The sequence below is a fragment of the Cyanistes caeruleus genome, chromosome 2 (genome assembly GCF_971803275.1).
Source record: "Cyanistes caeruleus chromosome 2, bCyaCae1.hap1.1, whole genome shotgun sequence".
NCBI lineage: Eukaryota > Metazoa > Chordata > Aves > Passeriformes > Paridae > Cyanistes > Cyanistes caeruleus.
The window spans coordinates 93573927-93595371 of NC_141702.1; the positions used below are offsets into that span (position 1 = coordinate 93573927).

The window sequence follows — 21445 nt, forward strand, 5'->3', positions numbered from 1 at the left end:
CAATAACCTTCTCTAATGATGACCTCTATAATTATCTCATCTATTGAAATTACAGTCTTGGCAATTACCTGGAATTTTTAATCACAGAATCTTAAGCAGAATACAGAGCTCTCAATTTTAAAATGCAAGACTTGAAAAATGAAGAACTCAGCATCTGCAGGTATGGTTCTCTAGATGTATATACATGAAGAGATATCTGGGATCTGATGTTCAGGGCGGTTAGCTGAGTTCCTATTTCATATATGATGCTTAAGACTAACAGTTTTTAAAAAAATTACTGTGACTTGGTGCAAAGATTGCATACTTGTTGTGACAAACTTATTCTGATCATCATGTGCTAAATTCTTTGCATTGTATATATACAATGCCTGATAAAAATATCTTATTACTTATATAACATAATAAATAAATTTAAACTGTGCTTATGTAGCATTTCTCTTACCTTGACATTGGTATCCCTGTTTTCCTATTACACCCCTGAAAAATAATTAAGCGTTTTAGAAAACAAAGAGGAAATGTTTTTAAAAATGAAAACATTTTTCCTTCCCTTTGCTGTACATGCACATGTTTAAAGAAAAGCTTCTCATAATCAATCATCTGATAATTGCATGCCTGGACTAACATCAGTTCAAAGTAGGAACATTTCAGCTGCTGAGAGGTAACAGGAAGGATGAGAGACCATGAAGGCAGTCAGAAATACAGATACATTTACTATAGTAAAACAGACAAAGCTAAAGGGTGCATGGAAAGGGGACAAAGCGGTAAATCATCATCAAGCAGATCTCTAAACAGACAGATTGAATTTGCCAATCTTGCTTGAAATCACCTCAGCCAACGTATAGCCTAACCCCCAGGCACTTTTTAGAGGAATGCAGTTGAGTTCATGCACATTTCACATCATTGTAAATTAAGAAAAACTGATTCATTACACACTCCTAAGAAACATTTACTGTCAATCCCTTCATAATTTATGTGTAAATCAGTATCTCTAGGTCACTTTGGAAAACATCAGGAGCTGCTGAAAAACAACTGAAAACTGAATGTCTCCACCACTTCTCCCTATCTGAAAACTGAAAATACTCCAAGTAATGTAAATAATTTCTGAAAGGGAGTTCTTAGTGTACATTGTAATAATAAAGACCCTGTACACTGACCACCAAAATCTCTGTGTCATCAGAAGAACAGTATACCCATATTCCATTAACTTCATTAGGATGTAAAGAAGCTTTGCATTTCTTAGAAGACAGTGATTCTTAATAATGTAACAAAGAATTCTGTCATTGTGACAAAATGTACATGTCTAATATTAAGTCTAAATCTACACTTAGGCACTTATATAATACTAGACTGGTCGTCTACCTGGAATTTAGTGTGCAATAGATAGGGAAATATGGAACTTTGTGGCTCAAAGGAGAAGAACCACAACAAGAAGAAATACAACAAATTCTAATATTTGTGATGGGAGTTTAACAGCCTTCTATTATCATCTGCAACACTGTTGACAGGCTAATGTCAAAATAAGGAGGAAAAGAACTACTGTTCTATACCATTTTCACTTCAGCAAAACAGGGAGGTATGCTAACTCCCCAACTCAAAGTTGCAAAGAAAGCAAAGTAAAAATTACACCATACCATATAAAATCTCTGCAGTGAGAGCAATATGTTGGTTGTCTAAGGTAGGTGGCCATAAACTTGTGTCCATTAACCTGATGCACCCTGCGCCGCACGGCACCCTGGCGCTTCCTGGGGCGCATCCGTTCCCGGAACACACGCTCTTCATTGTCCTTGGGTGCTGAAACACAGAGAAAAACAATAAGTACTGGCTGTCACAGACACAAGTCTGGGGAAACTCAAATGCTACACATAGGTAGATATTCTCAAAAAACCAATCCTCTATACTCAGCAGTGCAAACTAACTCCCTTAAGTTTTGGGTAATTTTTATTAATTTCTAGCATCAATTACCCGAGGGCAAAGGTTTTCACTGCCTAGTGCAGGAACTTCTAGTTCTTCTAAAGCTTCATCTGTAAAATTCATGCTAAATTGGGATCAAGTCCTCTACACTTTATCACTATCAAGCATACTGACAACCACTTAACAGTAATTATACAGTTAGATTCTCCTAACAGCTCACACTTTCACCTCACTTGATCTTCAGGGGAAGAAAAAGATCCCAACATCCCCATGTCCCTGTACACGCAGAAAGTGCTGATACAAGTGCAAGAAAGCTGAGTAAAAATACATATTATCAAGCAGAACAAAAAATTCCATGCAAAATTGACTACTTTGTAGAATTCCTGATTAATATCTGAGCTTCAGGCTGTAATAACTCACTTTGATACTAATACATGCTCAGTAAAATGTTCAGGGGAAGCAAGTTGTTCTTAACCAAGTCCTGTTCCAATTGTATGAATGGTAGAGGAAGTATAAAATGAAGTTGATATAACTCAGAGTGAAAACATTTGGGAAAGAATTCTTCAGAGTGCATTGAGTCTTTCTCTAAAGGTGGGTTTTTTCTTAAAGTATACTATTCAATACACTAACACCACCATAATATTATGTATGCATTAAGCAAAAGCTGAAGATGGATTAGCAATGAATGGTTCACAATTGCTAATGAAAGACAGATTTTGCAAACATTCCCTGAGCCACTCATGACTTGGCAAACTAAAATATAGTACTTGGAGAGGACCATATTCAGTCATCCATTGCCAACTGAATCTATGCACTCAATACTTTGGTGCATATAATACTTTGATCTGTAGTTAACACTTGTCATTCTTTGAATTTCAGATACTGTGAATCATTACAATGGCATAAAAACACCAACTTTGGTCTGCTGCAAGCTTTTCTGTACATGACTGAGGTGTCCAAGCAACAGTACAGTTCCTAATAATAACACATAGAAAGTCTGAGAACAACTCAATGCATAAAAGTCTCAAATTCTTTTACAAACATTGGAGTTTTTGAGGGTTTTGAGGGTTGTAAATATAAAAGGTATTGATTTAAAAATTTTTAGAAAATTGTCTTAAACTAAATGAATGGATGGACATCTTGGGAAAAAAAACAGAGCACAGATGAACAAACAGATAAATGTCTTTCATTGCAGAGCAAATGCTAAACTCCTTGATACCAGCAAATTTATTTATGCACAGAGGAGCCTAAGCTCCATATACATCAATGTTTTACGAACACTTCATACTCAGAGTCGGTTTTCACCCTAAGACTATACATCTGTGGGATGGCCAGAGTTCACTCCTTTTCTATTCTAATGTAAGCTCTCAGTAAATAAACTGCCTCGTACACAAAGCTACCCCTTTTATTTATGCTGAAGAACAACCGAAAAAAAAAGCAATGGTTGTAGGTTGCCCTTCAATAAAGAGATAAGAAATACCAGACAGTTACCAATTACATTTATTTTTATGTTGTCAATTTTGTTTATTTTTAGGTATTAAGCAAAACTCTAATGTCTAATAAATATCAGAGCTTCTTAAGAGAAAGACTGTCTTCCATAAAGAGTATGCAACATGTAGTTGAAAACCCAACAAAAGATTAATTTTTCAAGCTTCTTGAATGATTTATTGACTTTACAAATATGCTGGAAATCTTTTAAAAGCTATTATAGGAAATAATTCTATATTAACACAGATCTGCTCTTTTGGTTATCATCCAGATTGTAGACTTTGCTACAGTATGCACAGGCTGGATGTGAGAAAGTTAAAATCCAACTCTTCTTGAAAGACTTCCCCCCAAAAATTCAACTCTTCTGAAAAGGTTTCCCAAATAGTTACGTTCTTGCATGAAATGAACAAGATGTTCTGACAGTGCACAGTACACATTTGATAAGATATAGTCTATAGTACTGGTTTTTTTCATTTTTTCATCTTAAGTGCAATTCTTCACAGATAAAGCACCTGTAATTTTACAGAGCACATAAAATCCTCCTCTTGTTTTGGCTACATAAACGCAGTATCATGACACTGGGGTATTTTGGATTGTTTGCTTTGTTTCTACCAGCAAAGTCTCAAAACTAGTTTCACTGCATTAGTTTCAATTCTATATTTAATTCTTTAATGAAATTCTGTTTTCCCTCCCTAATATCCTTTTCAGAAATGCATGACTTGAAAACTGATACAAGTAATACATTTGAAAGTATCAGATTGAACGTCAGGACTCAATTATCAAAAATCACTACCACACAAACAGCATCATGGTGTGTGAGAATGATCCTCTAACAGCTCAAGAAAATGTAGTTTTCTTGATATGTCTTGGATAATACTGGAGGTCCATTAGCCAGTTGCCTTCAAACAGTCTCTGCTGTCTCTGGTTCCCCTTTTGTCACTAAAGACTGTCACTTGGCCAAATCCATGCATCATGCCCTGCCTTAGAGTTGAAGTGCACAGATAAACTGCATGTTCGAGAGCACTGACTCCACCCCTCATTACATCCTGTGTACAATCCCCAACTCATCAGTCAGCAGCAGTACTCGTTTAGAAGGCTTCAAGCAGTAGAATCATAGAACCATGGAATTATTAAGATTGGAAAAGACCTATAAGATCTCTTGGTCCAACCACGAACCCAGCGTTGCCAAGCCCACCACCAAACCATGTCCATAACTGCCCCATCTACATGTCTTTTAAATATCTCCAAGGAAGGTGACTTCCCCAGGCAGCTTGTTCTAATGCGTGACTACATAATTTGCTAAGAAATTTTTCCAGTCTAGACCTCCCCTGGTAAAACTTGATAGCATGTCCTCTTCTATCAATTGTTATTTGGGAGAAGAGACCAACTCCCACTTCACCCTCTTAGATAGCAGGAAGGTCTCCTCTCAAGCTCCTTTTCTCCAGGCTAAACAAGCATCTGACATTCCAGTGCATGTCAGACCACTGGATGACTGGACATGAGCCTTTCATCAGAGCAGATGAAGCCACAAGAGAAATTAGCTCACCCACAAGCTTAACATTAACTTCTTCACTTATTCACTGCGACCACATATAAACATATAAGCAATGCCCACAGTCCCCAAGCAAAACACTGCCACATCTTGCGTAAGATGAGATTTTAGGAAAAACTTTTCACTGAAAAGGTGGTCAGCTACTGGAACAGGCAGCCCATGATGTGTTGGAGCCACCATTCCTAGAAGCGTTCAAAGAAATTGTGCATATGGCACTTAAATACATGTCTTAGTGCTGAACATGGAAGTGCCCGGTTAACAGTCAGACTTGATGACCTCAAAAGTCTTTTCCCACCTTAACAATCCTGTGATTCACACTGCTGTTTTGGGCCACAGGCATAAAATCAGGCAGGAACTGTCCCAGGTGACTCAGAAGCAGATGATCACATCTGTTCTGGCTCATACCCAAGGCTGTGAACCACTTATTTCTAGCAGAACTCACAATAGTCTAAATTAAAATCCATTTATCTCATACTGAACAGCCACACTAGAGATGTTAATTTATCTGACTGAAGACAGACCTACTTTGGAAGGGAGCTACACTACTCTCCCCAGGTATCTCTCATAGTTTACAAGAAGAAAAGCAAAGATTAGTAAATGCTGTCAGAAAGCAGGGAGTATTTGGGAAAACCCCCAACATCTGTACGATATAGACAACTAGTGTTTTCAATCCATTCTTTTGAAAATACTAGCATCCCAAAAAATTGGCCTTTAAAAAATATTTTTAAAAGTCTTACAGAGGTATGTTTTAGGTTATAGAAAACACCATTAGCATACTGCATACTATGCATGGCATTTCTATTCTTAGCAGAGGAGTTAAGTGAATTTTTCATAGCCAGAATATTAGCAAGTTTCAATATAAACAATTTCTTTTCACGTTATTTCTATTAAATAGTCACAGAGGGTTATCATTTCCTCAGTAAAGACTTTTTCTTGATTTAATGTTCATTCTGTTCCCTGTTTGATTCTGAGTCCTTCTGTCTTCTGTGCTATTCAGTTTATCCTTTTAAAATTAATTTCTTCAATTTTATTTTCAAAAGATGAAGTAAGAAATAATGATAATTTCCAAGTGTTCATGGAGAATGCTGTTGATGGAGCACATTGAGTTTATGCTTTATATGAGGGTACTTGAGAGTACTGGCAAATTTAAAACAAATTTTATTTTAAAACCATACCCAGAAATGCCACTACTTCTTTTCACTGCAGCCAAGAGTAACTCTTGAGTTATTTGAAAAACAATAGCATATAATTGCTTTTACACAGTCATATGTACATACATACATAATGCCTGCAATTTTAAAGACTCAAAAGACTTGCAGGCTTAACTCCAAGCTCTAAGGGAAGTGTTATAAAAGACAGAAGTATCTGGCATGAAAAATTGTATGAAACTCATAAATAGTTTTTTATGCCTCCATTTTAAGCAAAATGGAGGCTTAAATGAACTGTCTGAACTACATTTAACGCTGTTCATTGTGTAGTATCCATTAAGCATGAATTATAAGTCACAACTTAAAAGTCATTACTTAAAATTTAAAAGAAAGGAAAGTGATGCATAATGCTCAGGAACTTCAAAGGAAACAAGATTGGGGGAGTAAGACCTGTACACCAAATAAGAAAGGTTCAATCATGTCAGGTCTTGTTTCATACTAAAACAGTTTCAGCATAAATGAGAAGGGTTCAATGTGGAGCGTTAACTGCAAAAAGATTATCCTGCATAGCCATTTCCATGTCTTATCTTCAATGTTGTGAGTACTTACAGAGTTCTGACAACAACTAAAAAAATGCAAAAAATAAGGCAGACAAAGAGCAAGAGAGCTTACACACAAATAGAGGGGATATCCAGCATTTCTTATTGCTGACAACGCTGACTTCTAAATGGGAACAATGCTGATCCCTTTCCTGAATCTGGAGGTGATTTTTAACAAACTGTCAGTGTTCGGGGAAGAAAAAAAAAACAATGAAGCTTTAGCTAAATGGATTCTGCCCCATTAAAGCCAAAGTGTGGGCCATGTGCAACAGTAATGTGGCAACTGGTGAAACTGCCAGGTAACCCCTTGCAAGAGAACACCGATCCCTTATGGCACTTCTGGCGTAAGAGGCTTTTCACCCTGGGCATCTATTTCCTGGGTGTCACATTGCTGTCATCCCTACCTTACAAGCACCATCCAGAAAGCTAGCTGGTTTAACATCAAGCTTTAATAATTACAACTGACCCTAACTGAACAACAAATGCAAAGGAACAATGGTTGTACTGGTGTTTCATTGCTGAAGACAAAAACTAAAAGCTTTTTTATCATATTTAAAAATTATTTTAACCAATATGCATGTACTGAAATAGAGCTTTTGTTTCAGCACTATATAATGTTTAACAGAAGAAGGATATTGATTGAAGCAGGAGAGGTAATTTGTCTAAAAGTATGTTGGAAAATGAGAAGGGGCAGAAATAATGTCCAGGACTTCTCAGGATTCAGAATGGAGTGTAACCAGATCATTATGCATCAAAATAAGGTCTCGAAGGATTATTCCTGAACTCTCTTCTGGGATGTACAGTAGAAGCATATGTACTGACATCAGTATTTCTCCAGGCAGAAATTATTACAGGATTTTGCCTTTAAGACCTTAATCTATTTTAAAGGGGGAAAAAAAACCCCAAAACAACAAAAACCCACCATGAACAAAAAGCTAAACATCCCCATATATTTGCATTTCTATATACTTTCTTTTGAAAATGTCTTGTTTAGTAGTAACACATGCAAAACACTAATTCTGTACCTTTCAGAGGAAAAAAACAGTAAGGTAAATGCTATAATATGATTTCATAATGCTGTTACTGATGAGCACAGAAAGGATGTAGATAGTTTACCACAGTCACAGAAAGAGTATTAAAATTTTCTATGTCTTTTTCTAGAAGCATTATGTTTCCAGACTATTTCTTAAACAAGGAACAATCATACAGATTTTGCTTACTGTATCTCAAATCTGCTTTATTTAGGAGACCAGACAGGAAATTTCTTGTTTAATAGGAAAATCATATCCTTCAATAAAGTATCTGTATTGATATCAAAAACAAAGATGCTGAGTACTACTAAAGAAATGAAAAGAATACTCACAGAATGGGTGAGTTTAAAAAGAGATATGTACCTAGATAATGCGTGCTAACATCAGCTATTTACTAAATGCACTGAAGAATAAATCCCATTTTAAAGTATATCAAGCCCAAATGTGGTGGGTGGCTTTCTTGCATGGGCTGAGCCTCAAATGTATTTGCCTTCAAACACATGTTTACCTTTAAATGCTCAAATTCTTGTCTGAAAGAGAGATTCTGCCTGTATGTATTTTAAAATTTCCCTTGATACGCACACAGATAGAGCTGATTTGGGTTGTGACAGGCACATATTTTTGTTTGAGGGCTTCTGTTTCTTTCCTTTTTTTAGAAAAAGAGGCAAAATCAAAACACCAATAGTACTATAAAGCTATCCAATGATTACTTACACATGATTCAAAGTTTTTCTACATACTTAATTTTTATCAGGATCACATTCATAAGCTCACTCAAAGCTGAAGGGACAATAGTAACTCCCCACATCTTTTCAAACAGAAATACTTCCACATTCAATACTTAATTGATACTTAATAAATGAGGACTTAATGTCCAGAAGTACTAAAGAGTCTCATAGATACTGATGGTCCAATTGCAATTTCAGCGTACATAGAAGCCCGATTCAATTTTCAGAAATGCCCCAGCTTTGGTGGCTGGCAATAGCTTGGACCAAGTGTTCAAAACCAGGAGTGAGGTATCTGAAGAAACTGGGTGAACCCCAAGTGCTGTCCGAGCTGTTGGCCATTCACTTAGCCACAGCAGACTGGGGTGAGGAGGGTTTAGTTTCCATACCTGCTCAGACAAAATTTTCCTTTACATGACTTGGAGACTTTTCTTAAGAAAGACTTCAAGATAAGCCCTCAAGTTTCTGTGCTCGATCTCCACAATGCCCACAGAACTAGTGACAATTTACACAAGTTTAAAGTATTAACAACATGAAATTACACACACTCATGTTCAGTGACCGTGCAGCACAATTTACTAAATCTAATATTTAACAAACATAATTCTGTTTTATCAGAAATGGACCACTGGTAGGGAAAGGATATAACTATGTATAGAATATAAATATGTATAATATAAACATATTAATATACAAATATTATTTTTATAAATATAATAATTTTTTTATGCCTGGGAGCTCACATGGATGATGGGGTACTGACCTCCTTTCAGAGGGTGGATATAGCAATTTCTGTGCTTAAACAGCTGTTAGATCCACAAAGCAAGCAAATCAGAGATGGATCCCTCCTACTTCCTTTCAATTTCTTTAGTGATGACATTAATGATTTAATAAAAATTGTATTCCTGAAACAATGCAACAACTTTTAACTACAATTTACATATTACAATTTCTTTGACAAAGGAAGTTGTACCACTAGAAATACCACAGGAAATTTATTGCTCTGTGGCAGGTGTTCTGAAAAGCAAAGTTCGCATCTCAAGGTTTTCAAAATAAAGTTTCAACTTCCAAACCTTTTTCCACAACCCAGACATTAGTGCTTTTTCAGTCGTAAAGGAGGCATCACAGGCAACAGGACCAAAAATGCAAAAATCAATGCTAACTAAAGTTATTTCAATCTTTCAGTCTTATTTTTTCAGGGGAAACAAACAGCCTCACTCTAAACACAATGTCCTTATGTCAACAAATCTGCAATTGAAATTAAAGAACTGGAAATGCAATCTACATATGGCAAATACTAGAGCTATTATTCAGGAGAAAAAGCTTACTCCTTGAAATTTAATGTATCTATTCATGTCCTCACTAGTAATGTAAAGTAATCATTTACAAAATTTAGAACGATTTTTGTGCCATAACTTGACCTGATAAACTTTCAGGCAGAAAATTAAATTAGTTTGTGTCAGTAGGAGTCAGATCATATTGTTACCGTGTTAGTAATGAGCAGTATTAGCAGCTTGATGCTAGCATTGTTACTGTTAAGCCCCTGACAGACTAACAAGATGAGATTTCTCATATTAAGCCAACTATTTACTAGACCTAAAAAAGCACAAAATCTTCTAAATGAAGAAACTATATATAGAACATATTAGATAATTATTATAAGCTTATTGTAACTGATCAGATTATTGTATTGATCAGAAAAGGTATCCTTGGGACTTGATCTCTCCACTGTCACTGCTGCAAGACTACAAACATGTCCTGCAATTTGCACTGCGCTCCTCAGAGTACCCCAGCCCTTGTGGTGGCAGTGGTGGTGGTTGGTGCTCCGGTGACACACACTCATATTGGCTGTGCTTTGTCTTCAGTGAAAGAAGGAGGATGAGACAAACTATCACAGTCAGGGCTGCTGTGGGAGGTGAACTTCCACAGTCGTACAAAGCCATGCTTATTTTAACAAAGCTCCAGGCTATGAAGAACTATCTGCAGGGTCAATGACCTCTCTGCAGAGTCAACACCTGAGCTGCTGGCCTTTGTCAGCTCCCTGTAAAGGAAACAGTGTTGTGATGTGAAGAAGGAAAACAAGCATTGTAAAAACTTCAGGATAAAGCTCTTTTCCCAGAGGTAACTATTAAACCAGACAGATCCCAAATGACACTATTTTAAGCAAGAATTTGTGAAAGATTAGAGAAGTTCAACAGTCTTTTTCTAATATTTACAAAAGCTACATACATTATGATGAAACAGAACCTTGTATGACTGGGATTTCTAGTCTTTCAAAAGTTGTTTAAGTATTTGTTCAACCCTAGCTTTGCTCCTTTCCCACAGAATAACAGAAACCCAAGTGGCAGACACCTAGGATATTTGTGACTTCCGTCTCCTGCAGTGGGGAAGTGCCCCCCATGTACCTGAGGCATCCTCAAGTACATGCTTTCATTTTTTTAATGAAAAATTTAGTGAAAATTTTTTTCATTTTTTTGATGGTTCTGAAAAATCTCCAGTGAGGGAAATTCCTCAACACACTCATGTATCTTGTTTCACTACTCTGGCAGGCAGGCTGTTTTTCTAATATTCAACCTCAATCCTTTTGCAGTAAATTACACTGGATGAATGACACCCTAAAAAAGCAAGTTTTTGTCAGTACAGAAACTAGTGAAGCATCTGCAGCAAGGCAGCCATTACCCTGTGGATACCATGCAAAAGGCCAGAGATACCACAAGATCTCACAGAAAAGAGGACTGCAAAATTTTGGTGTGATCCTCAGGCCACAGCAAGACAGAAACTGCTTTGCACTACACAGGACCCTGTGGATATCCCAGTCACATGCTAGCTACAGAAAAGTCATGGTATCCAAAGGCAAAAAAAGGGAATGAAAATCATTAGTAGCCTTAAGCTACTAAATCTCAAAGTTGTCTTGCTGATTCCATTTCCAGATCCCCAGATAGCGACAATTTTTTTTCATCCAAGCTTTGAAACGCATGTAACAAAGCACCCTTGTATTTAAAATTTCTGTATTAAAATTCCATATAACCACATCTGTGGGGCATAACCTACATAGGTCAGAGAAGATGGCTTTCAAAACATGGTTATATAATGGTTGCATTCTCAGCAAGCTTTGGCCTGAGATATATACTACAGATTCAAAGCACTTCACAGTGGCAGTGAAATCCTACCTACAGTTAGAGAAGTATTTTTGCTTCTTAAATTTTTTCTTTATTTGTTTCTCAATAAAGCACTGTTTGCCTGTGTCCAGGGCAGGGGCAGCCCACTGTAGAACTGACCATGATTCAGAGAATCTCTCACAGCGCCTATGTAATAATTGAGACAACCAGAGAAGATTGCATTGCAGCTTCCTTATCCCAAGCAGGAAGAATCCTTTCAGTTTGACTGATTTTGGTATAAAGTAAAAAGCACAGAATCCTCAATACTTTGCTCAAAAAGTGATCATGAAAGCCAGAGGAAGCTTCAAGGGCAGGGAGAATGGCAGTGATACATGAATATTTTATTTATGCAGACTTTTTTTTCTTATACTTTCAGGTAATGATAATGCTATTCTTCAACTAATCAAAATAAAGACTTCAAAATTTGGAAATTACTTCTCCCAACAGTAGTAAAGTAGAAAGATACAAAGAAGCTTTGCTTTGATGCAGATAAGCCCATTGATGAGGCTGTAATTATTCTAATAAACAAAAGGGGATTTGACCCCAAGTAGTATGACATATTTAAACAAGGTAATCAAACATTTGGATTTAACTTTTCACAACTATACTGATTAACTGAACAAAACAAGTGAAAGATACTAGTGTTTCGCCTTGAAAAGACTGTTCTCTGATGCAGCTGTCACCAAAAAATAACATCTGACATAATTTTTCCAGTTTTGGCCCAATATACAACCCATAACACACTTACATCAGTGTTCCAACATGTCACTACTCTTTCTAGTTTATCTATTAGTAAGGACTATGTTATGACAATCTTGTCATCCTCTACCAATAGCTTCATCTTGCCCATTTCCTAAGTGGGCAGTTCTTGCAATCAGTTGCAAGAGACAAAACTCAGCAGTAAAATAACTCCTTCCCTCTTTCCACTGTCTTTCTTGCAAACGTGGGAGGAATTTTCCTTATTCTGATATCCCCCGCAAGCAACAACAAAAGCTTAATTAAGAACATCTCTGACTCACAAGCAGGGCTATTAAGACAACTCTCACATCCATGTCTTTCAACATTACATACATTACTACAAATTTCTACTCAGAAAACAGTAATAAATAACTTACCTAACTCCTGAAGTACTTGATATGATTTATTATCAGCACACTACTTTCATACTCCAGTTCAACAAAGCATTTCTGGATGTAGCTACAAGAGTGAGCATATTCACTCTGCCATGGATTGCAAAGGGAATTTTCCATTATTTAAAGCACTATTTACCTGCCTTGCACAATGTTAATCCTATGCATCTAATGCATGGTAAAAATGCACACACACACTGAAGTGTTCTTTCTTTCTCCTTGCCAAGCTTATGGAGACAGCATCATGAGGGAATTGTAGATGATTAGTCTACACATTGTCAGTAGAACCTGAACATATTATATAGGTTTTACTGGGGAAGTGATTGACACATTATAGGAACAAGGAGATGACCCTTTGTTCGGGTCATCTGTCCCTTCACAACCTATTATTGGCAGCAGAAGCATTTCTCAGTGACAAGATTAAATAAGAGAAGCTTTAATGTCTTTCTCATTTTCTTTGGGTTTCAATATAGAGAATATTTTATTGTTCAAGCACTATACAACAATAAAAAAATAGAACAATGAGGGGAGATCTGAGTATTAATTCAATCTAACTCATTCTAGAAGGAATTGGGGTCCTACTAAGTTCATCGTGTCCTTTGATTTGTAATATCAGATTGCTACCTATAAATATAATGCTGATTTTTTGCAGGTCTTCGTGCAAAAGAACAGTAAAGGGATTTCTCTCAAGGTTCTTAGGATGCCCAGCAAAATTTTGTAGCATTTGAGGTTTTGTGCAGTGTGCTTGCTAAAATACACATCACATGAGAACCCCGGCTCTTGTTAAATTAAGCAACACATATATATATATACCCTCAGGTTATGGAGGAACACTTGAAAAATGTTACACAAATGCACACCCCACCCCAAATATATTATGAAAAATTGTGCTTGTCTCTCTACATGAATACAAATCAGTATGGGGTTCACATGGAAAGGTTTTGGTGGTGGTGGTAAGCTATGGGGCAGTTTCTGGGAGAACCTGCTAGAAGCTTCCCCTCTATCCACAAATCCCAGCTGAAGACCATGGTGAGACAGCCTATTTCCCTGTAGCCCATGGAGGCTCACAGTGGAGCACAGATCCACCTGCAGCCTATGGACCCTGGAGCAGGTGGATGACTAAAGGAGGCTGTGAGCCCATAAGAAGCTTGTGCACGAGCAGGACCCCAGTAGGATGTGGAGACTCATGGCAAGAGAAACACATGCTGAAGCAGGTCTGCTGGAAGGACTTGTGAAGGAAAGGGACACACACTGCAGCAGCTTGTGAAGAACTTCAGCTGGTGCAAAGGATTCATGTTGGGAAAGTTCATGATGGTCTGTCTCCCATGAGAGTGGCCCCACACTGGAGCAGTGGAAGAGTGTGAGGAGCACACTCTTCCTCTGCTGAGTTACCATTCAGAGCCCAAGAGAAAACACGTGATGAACTGATGCAACCCCCATTCCCTGTCCTGCTGTGCTGCTGTAGATCTGTATCCTAAGTTGAACCTGGGAAAACAGGAGGAGTGGGAGGAAGGGGTTTCAAGATCTGCTTTTATTTCTCATTATGCTTCTCTGATGTGATTGGAAATAAATTTAATTAATTTCCCCAAATTAAGTATGTTTTTGGAGAAAACACTCTCCCCACACAGTGATGTCTCTTTGTCCTTATCTCAATCCATGAACCTTTCGTAGTACTCTTCTTCCCTGTCCTGTTACAGAGGAGAGTAACAGAGAGACTTAGTGGGCGCCTAGATGGGGGGGTCAACCCACTACAGCTGGATTACCTTTGTGTCTTAATGTATAAAACACACACGTGGGTAAAAGACAAGACTCTGTTTCAGACAAGTTATAAAAGTATACATATTTCTAACTTTTGCTATATTTTTTATATTCCAAATGTCCTAGCTGCAAAGTTCATTTAGCCTTTATTCTCCATCCTTCGGTAAAACAGATGTATTGGTGTCTTTCTCATTTTCAGTGATTTGGTAAGCATGTGGCTCAAACTTTCACATGAAATGCAAAGTGCTTCTGGGTTATGAAATTATGCTTAACTGGCCACATAATTTCTGAGTCAGAATTTCAGAAAAATGTTCAAGCATCATCTACTTGAAGGAATCTAATGGGACCTGAGCTGTTTTACCTGACCTATAGCAGATTAAATAGAGACTTAATCTGAAGATTAAAATTAATATAGAAAGTATACTCACAGAGGAAAAGAACTGGCAAAGAGCCTTCAAAGAGGCAACAGATGTGTTGATTGAGATGTATTTTGTTTTTCATAGTTCTCTAAAATTGATGTAAAATTCAGGAATGCTTAAAAACTTACTGATGGAAGCAGCTGGCAAGTGGGAAGAGTGGGATGTTGGATGATGAGGTGGCTTAGCATGGAAATTGAGAGGAAAAAAAAAAAAAAACCACAACCGAAATGGAATGCAACAGTTTTAAGCCTCTCACTTTGGAGAAGAAAACTCAGAGAAAAATGGGACATGAAAGAAAAGGGAGGGAGGAGTAAAAGGGAACATAGGGCTGATGAAAGAGAGCATATCAGAGAATATACCTTTTCCTCCCTGTAGGATGAACTGTGAGCAACACAGCTCACATCTATCAATGGCCCAAACTCCAAGGGCAATCTGAGTTTAGAATTATTGTTAATCAATTAATTTCCTTTCTACTAATTTGCGGCACAGAAAAGTTAACTCTCCTTATTACAGAAAGCTCATACATAAGAAGTAGCAGATATACATGTACAGAGTAATCTACAGAAAAACACTCAAGATCCATGCCTTTTCCACAGGGACCTAAATACATGTCTTACAGTGCTATAACAGATTGGATATTCTCACAACGAAAGAAAATATGTTAGACTTACTAAGGTTTTCCCAGATATTGTCAATCAAATTCACTGAAACAACTAACTTAAAAAACCACACCGCAGAAGCTGTGTCTTTAGATTCATGATCGTTAAAGCTAACTTAAATAATGTTTATGCAGAAGAACAGGTACAGAAAGCCAGATTTTATAGTTTTTCTCCTTCCACAAATCACCTTTTGCTACTTCCTAAAAGAGAAAGCAGTTCAGTACTAACAAATGCTCTCAGCACTCACAGAAGGTTGACTTTCAAAATATATGTGTACTTCATGTAAGAATTCATGTGTGTAAGAATAAATGTATTCAAGAAAAATACTTGTTAAACTCTGGGTTGCGTATGTGTATCTTGTATTTGAGAGACAAAATAGAACTAAAAAAAAAAAAAAAAAGCTCTGAATTCTTTTCCTCTTCAGAACAAAGATCAAATAAAATACTTCTTCAAGATCCAAACAACTTTCTCCCTACTCCAGAAATTAAATCAGGCATTGAAAACAGAGACAAAACAACTCTTGAAATGATTGTAGATTTAATTTTTCTCTTATTATTCCAATGCTGTATCTGTTTTCCTTATAGCACTGACCCTGTCTTCACACCAGTGGCATTACCTTTGGATATTCAGGTAAGCTCTCCTAACAGTGACAGCACAAAATTTATCTAGAAACTTGTGCCCAACACAAGGAGGACTGGGTCCAACCAAAATCTGCGGAGAGCCGAGAGAATGGCAAAGAGACTGCCTGCAGCATAAAGGACAACTATTTGTACAGTTTAATGCTTTAAATGTATAGCCACATGAGGATAAAATCTATCTTTGGTTACAGCTCTACACTTACGCCAGAGAACAGAGACACACACATAAAATCCAGGAGAATCTGGCTCAGTTTACTTACAGTAGAGATAAAAAAAGAAAACTTAATTGTCTGTGTCCAAACTGGAAAGATACAAAATGTTCTAGCAATTGTAAAAAAGTAACCTCTAAAACTTTTTCCATTTATTGTTCTGTTTATTAACAAGTCAAGAGGTAGTATACACTTTAAGAAATTCTTTTAAGAAAACCTTTCCTTAAAAAATTCAGGTCATAGCCCATTATCTCAAAACCTTTCTGTCCTCCTTGCTTTGCCAGCACTTCTGCTCATATTCAAATTCTATATAATTCATTTTAACGTAGTCTTTTCAGGTTGCTGAATAAGAATGTGAAAGTCAGCTGGCTGTAAGCTGAAAAAATATATCAAGTGCCTTCTTATTGCTGCTGTCACCGATTTAGCTGTTTCCATGGTAAACTTAAATACCACCACAGGAAGCTGTATCATCTATAAATTCACAGGTTGCAAAGTGTGGTGGATGGAGATTTCATTTAACAGATCACAGAACTGTCTGGTTGAAGGATGTTGAAAGCTGGAGACCAAAATTTTTATTTATTTTTTTTTAAACAACCCTGTATAATCTTAAGAATAAGACATATGGCAGCATTTCCAAGTTGGTTTCAAAGAGATTTTGATTTCCCACTCACTTTGTCTCAGTGTGAATTACCTAAGAAAGTGTCAGAAGTTCCTCGAGAAAATCCTTTTAGCATTGGTTGTCTTTAGAAAAAGAACCTCTAGAGAGAAGCTCCTTTAAAAAAAATAAAACAAATCAAAGAAACAAAACCTCAATTTTGCCTGCTCCATAGCTGGAGCCTCTAACTTGACTCTCCATGACACATCACAGCAGTCATGAATTAGTTTATCACAATCATTTTAATTCAGAAAAAATGCACTTCCTTCTTGAGAAGGAGACAGAAACAGCCTAAGAAAGAGATTATCCCACACACTAAAAAAAGATTTTTACCATCAGAAATCATATAAATAAGAGCTAATGTACCCTATGAAACCTCTTCCTTTAGTAACTATCTATTGAAAATCAAAAATATATTCTTACATGTTGAAAATATTTCTCTAAGTGTTTTTAAATAGAAAATTACCTTTGACATTAGCATACAGTAGCCAAATAAAAATACTGAATGCATTTTAAGAAGTACAAATGAAGGTGGGAAAAAAAAAAGCTGATTTGAACTAAATAAAACTACATTTATAATCTGACCTTTTCTTTATTCCACTTCTGGAAAACTATAACCAAAAGATTTTAACAAAGAGAAAAAAACATATAAAGTTTTTTAACAAGTAGGGAAGATGTTTTTTAACAAGTAGGAAAGAAATGCAAGGAAATGGAAACACAGCATTTCAAGATTTGAGCACTCCAAAAATCTCTTAAAAAAACGTCTTCACTGTGAATCCTCAAGATTTTTTAAAGCTCCCAATGATACTCGTTCCAACACATTAAACCAAACCTTACTTTTTTTATGTATTTGGAACACCTTGTGAATCAGAAATTTAATATCACAGAGTGAATCTAACCCAGTCAATTGCCAATTACCAATTTTGTGATCTGGTATTTTTGGAACCACTACAACAAACTTATACTACAAAGTACAGATTTTATAGGATAGTGAAACTCCAAACCCAGAGGTATTCAGAATAGCTGCCTCCTTTTGGGAAGTTGGACCACAATGTCCATATTGTGGAATCAATTTGCTTACTCTCCTACATGCAAGAACATCATCTTATGTTCCATAGTGGCAAAAAAAGTTGCAGAAATAGGCAAAGAAAATTAGATGTCACTAAGTGATTTTAAGTCAGCCCACACAGAACATTAGGGGGAAGAAAGCGTTCCTCTGAGCAAGCATTAGCACTATTATTAGCAGCATCTAGACTTATTTAAAATGATTATTCCTGTATCTATTTCAGCAAGCAACAGAAATTACACTTGTCCCTTAAATGGAAAAACAGACACAAAATCATGAATATGATCCTCCCTCTGCATTGTATTTATCTTTACCAGAAGGAAGAAAAACAGGAAAGAAAGTATTCCTGGAAACCAAGGGCAAAAAATAAATCTTAGTTTAAGAGGAGCAAATTGAAACATTACGATTATTGTGCTAGAGCTGTGGTTTTGATGAAAACGAATTGCAAACTTTTTATAAAGAAGTAGAAATCTCCATCACAAATCAAAGGTAGTAAGATCCCAGTTTGAGTACAGAGTACAGATCAGCAAATCATTGCTGCCTGCCATCAGCAATGCAGGAGTTGTGTGGCTCTACCATTGCACCAGAAGTATGTTTTGAATCAACACGAATTAAATTGACCTGGGCATTTACAAGTTTTTAGACTAACAGGACACCACTAGATGCAAAGAGCACTTGACTTCTGACCAGTGAAGACCCCCAGTTTTATTTGTATCACACTTTCCCCTTCCTTTCATTCTCACAAATGTGCAACTTCCTCATGACATTACAGAACATCATCTGTCTGGTTACATGTGCAGCAAGAGGGTGAACTCCTATTAATAGCCACTGAAATACTCCTGGTAGGCTATTCTTTTTAACATGGTGTTACAACACTGGTCCTAACACAGGAACTCCTTCAGCCCAGCAACTCATTTCTTTAAGGGGCACTACCTCTAAAACAGCTGTTTCCCTCTCAGACACAAAATGCATATATGCTAAAATACAATGGTCTTGGTCAGGGACCAACTCTGATAAACTGCCAGGAGTTTTGAGTTATATTGCTGTAAACTCACACAAAAGTAATCTGTCTCTACATATATAAAATAAAGAAAGAAATGGTTCTCAGAAGAACAGTTCTTTGGAGCAGGTTTTTAAGGTATTTTATAGCTTACTGATAACAAAATTAAAGCAGAAGTCTCTCAACAAGCATGAGAATTCTTTAATAAATGAAAATATTTTACTCTCATTTAAAATGCAGTAGCAGGTTATACTAGACTACAGTAATAATGACTCATTCATTAATTTAAAAAAAATTGTTTACATGCAATTGTGATATTCTTTCAAGTAAGCCTAACTCCTAAGAAATAGAATTTCTTGTACAATCATTTTTTCTTCTACCACTGTCAAACACCAAATCTCCCTTTTCCTCCAGAAAGAAGGTCTCAGAAGACCAAAAATTAAAAGCATATTTCTAAAAAACTATTTCTAAAACCCCACTTAAAAGCCGTGATTTTTAATTCCACTGAGTTGGCCATGACAGCCCCCTTCTCCTCCCCCTTTCCTTATCTAGGGCTAAGAAAACAGTCTATATCAAAACTTACAAGATTTTCAGATACCATTTCCAATGTAAGAGGTAGGCAGGCAGGCAGGCAGATAAATCAAACGATTTTTAAAATTTCGTGATTATGGTTTACTGTGAAAGGAGGTATTTTTCATGAGAGGAGTTCAGGATTTTCTGGTTTATTTTTGGTTATCACATCTTTCTAGCAGGTCGTGATTCATTCACTAGTCTTCAAGGAAGACCAGTGCACATGAGTATTTTTAAGCACAGTGATTGCATAGTTTAAAACCCATTTTCAGCAGTAAGATTAGATCTCTAATGAAGGCTCAGTACTTCTGCCCATGTATTATGTACAAGGGACTGGGGAGCCCTTATAGCTCGAGCTGGACTCCAGTCCTGCAGAAAACCATCTGCAAAGCAGCACCTGTTGTGGGGATCTCCACAGACCAGACCAAGCTAGTGTTCCTAAATGGAGTCTTCAGCACAGTAATGTGGATGTTTTATGCAGTAAAGTACAATTTTAGAAAATATTTTAAAAATATTTTTATTTAACATACATATTCCGTAGCATGTTTTTATGGGCATGTAAAGATACACAGTTGAATCTGATGTCAGATGTACACAGTTCTGCTGTGCATTCTTCTTCCTGCAAAATTTATAATCATATGCCATTTGGGAAATTCAGAAGACTGCAGAAGAAAGTATATTTACCAGCACAGAGACTCTCTCTCTTAAACTTTACCAATGCAAATTCTCTACTGCAAATGTGATACAACTTCCACTGACACTTCTAATCTGGTCTGTTAAACGCAGGTGTAACTACTGGGCCTCTTGAATGAAATTATAACAAAATTTCCTAAGAGATATCACCATGTAGAAGTGTTTTGTTTTCTCCCTTGCAGAAAATATTCCTCTTACTGCTTGAGGTTTTTCAAGACTATTCAGTTTAGTGACAGGCCATGAATCAGTGCTCTGCTTCCAATTGTTGCTGAATTACTAAGAATTGGAAGTAATATTTAGAAATTTTAAGAAAGGAACTTCTGAGAAAGGCAATTCCTAGGAAACAAGCCTGACTAAATACTAAAGAAATATGTTAATGTTTAAAATCATAAAAGATAAATTAAAGTTAATTATTAAAGGAGCTACAAAAATCTGAGCATTCTGAAAATGAGAAGATTCAGAATCAAGATGACCAAACCTTTGAACACAGCAATTCAAACATCCCATTATTCCAGGCTCCAAGCTGAACAAACTTTTCAGTCGTAAGTCTAAAACCTATAAATATTCCATAAATTATAAGATCCCTGAAGGCTTTAAGATACGATCCAACACATAATTAGAAATTTTAGGAGCTCACTTTGCCTTGTGACAGTAATCTGGAATGAAGATATATTTTATCATAAACACAAGTTGCACAGTGTGTTATTTTTTAACACATGCTACTTGTTCTAAGTAGCTCCAAAATGCTACCCTCAGACACTCACATAAATTCATGTATGCTCAGAATGTAGAGCCAACAGGAATTATTTTTCCAGAGAAGCATTCAAGGTAACTTTCAAGTATATAAGTCTCAATTGTCATATTTTTAAAAAGTATTTAATGGATACAAGATTTCAGTTATTTGCATTTTTTCTACCCAGTCATAAATAACCTGCCAAACTGCCTTCAAGGAATGCTATAATGTACATCGAGAGACAACTTGAAAAACAATCAAAGAACAATAAATAAAATATCAAATAAATTTTAAACTAATAAA

At 36.4% G+C, this 21445-nt stretch overlaps 1 protein-coding gene across 3 annotated transcripts in view; it reads right to left on the reverse strand.

The window, feature by feature from the left end:
* PRKCE (protein kinase C epsilon) overlaps nt 1-21445 on the reverse strand; it is a 285921-nt gene that overhangs the window by 111109 nt on the left and 153367 nt on the right. For all 3 annotated transcript variants that reach the window (XM_023924501.2, XM_023924502.2, XM_086878387.1), the window contains exons 3-4: nt 1632-1791; nt 443-477 (exon numbers count right to left, since the gene is read on the reverse strand). In XM_023924501.2, the coding sequence (XP_023780269.1) occupies nt 443-477; nt 1632-1791 (195 nt within the window). The remainder of the gene's footprint in view (nt 1-442; nt 478-1631; nt 1792-21445) is intronic.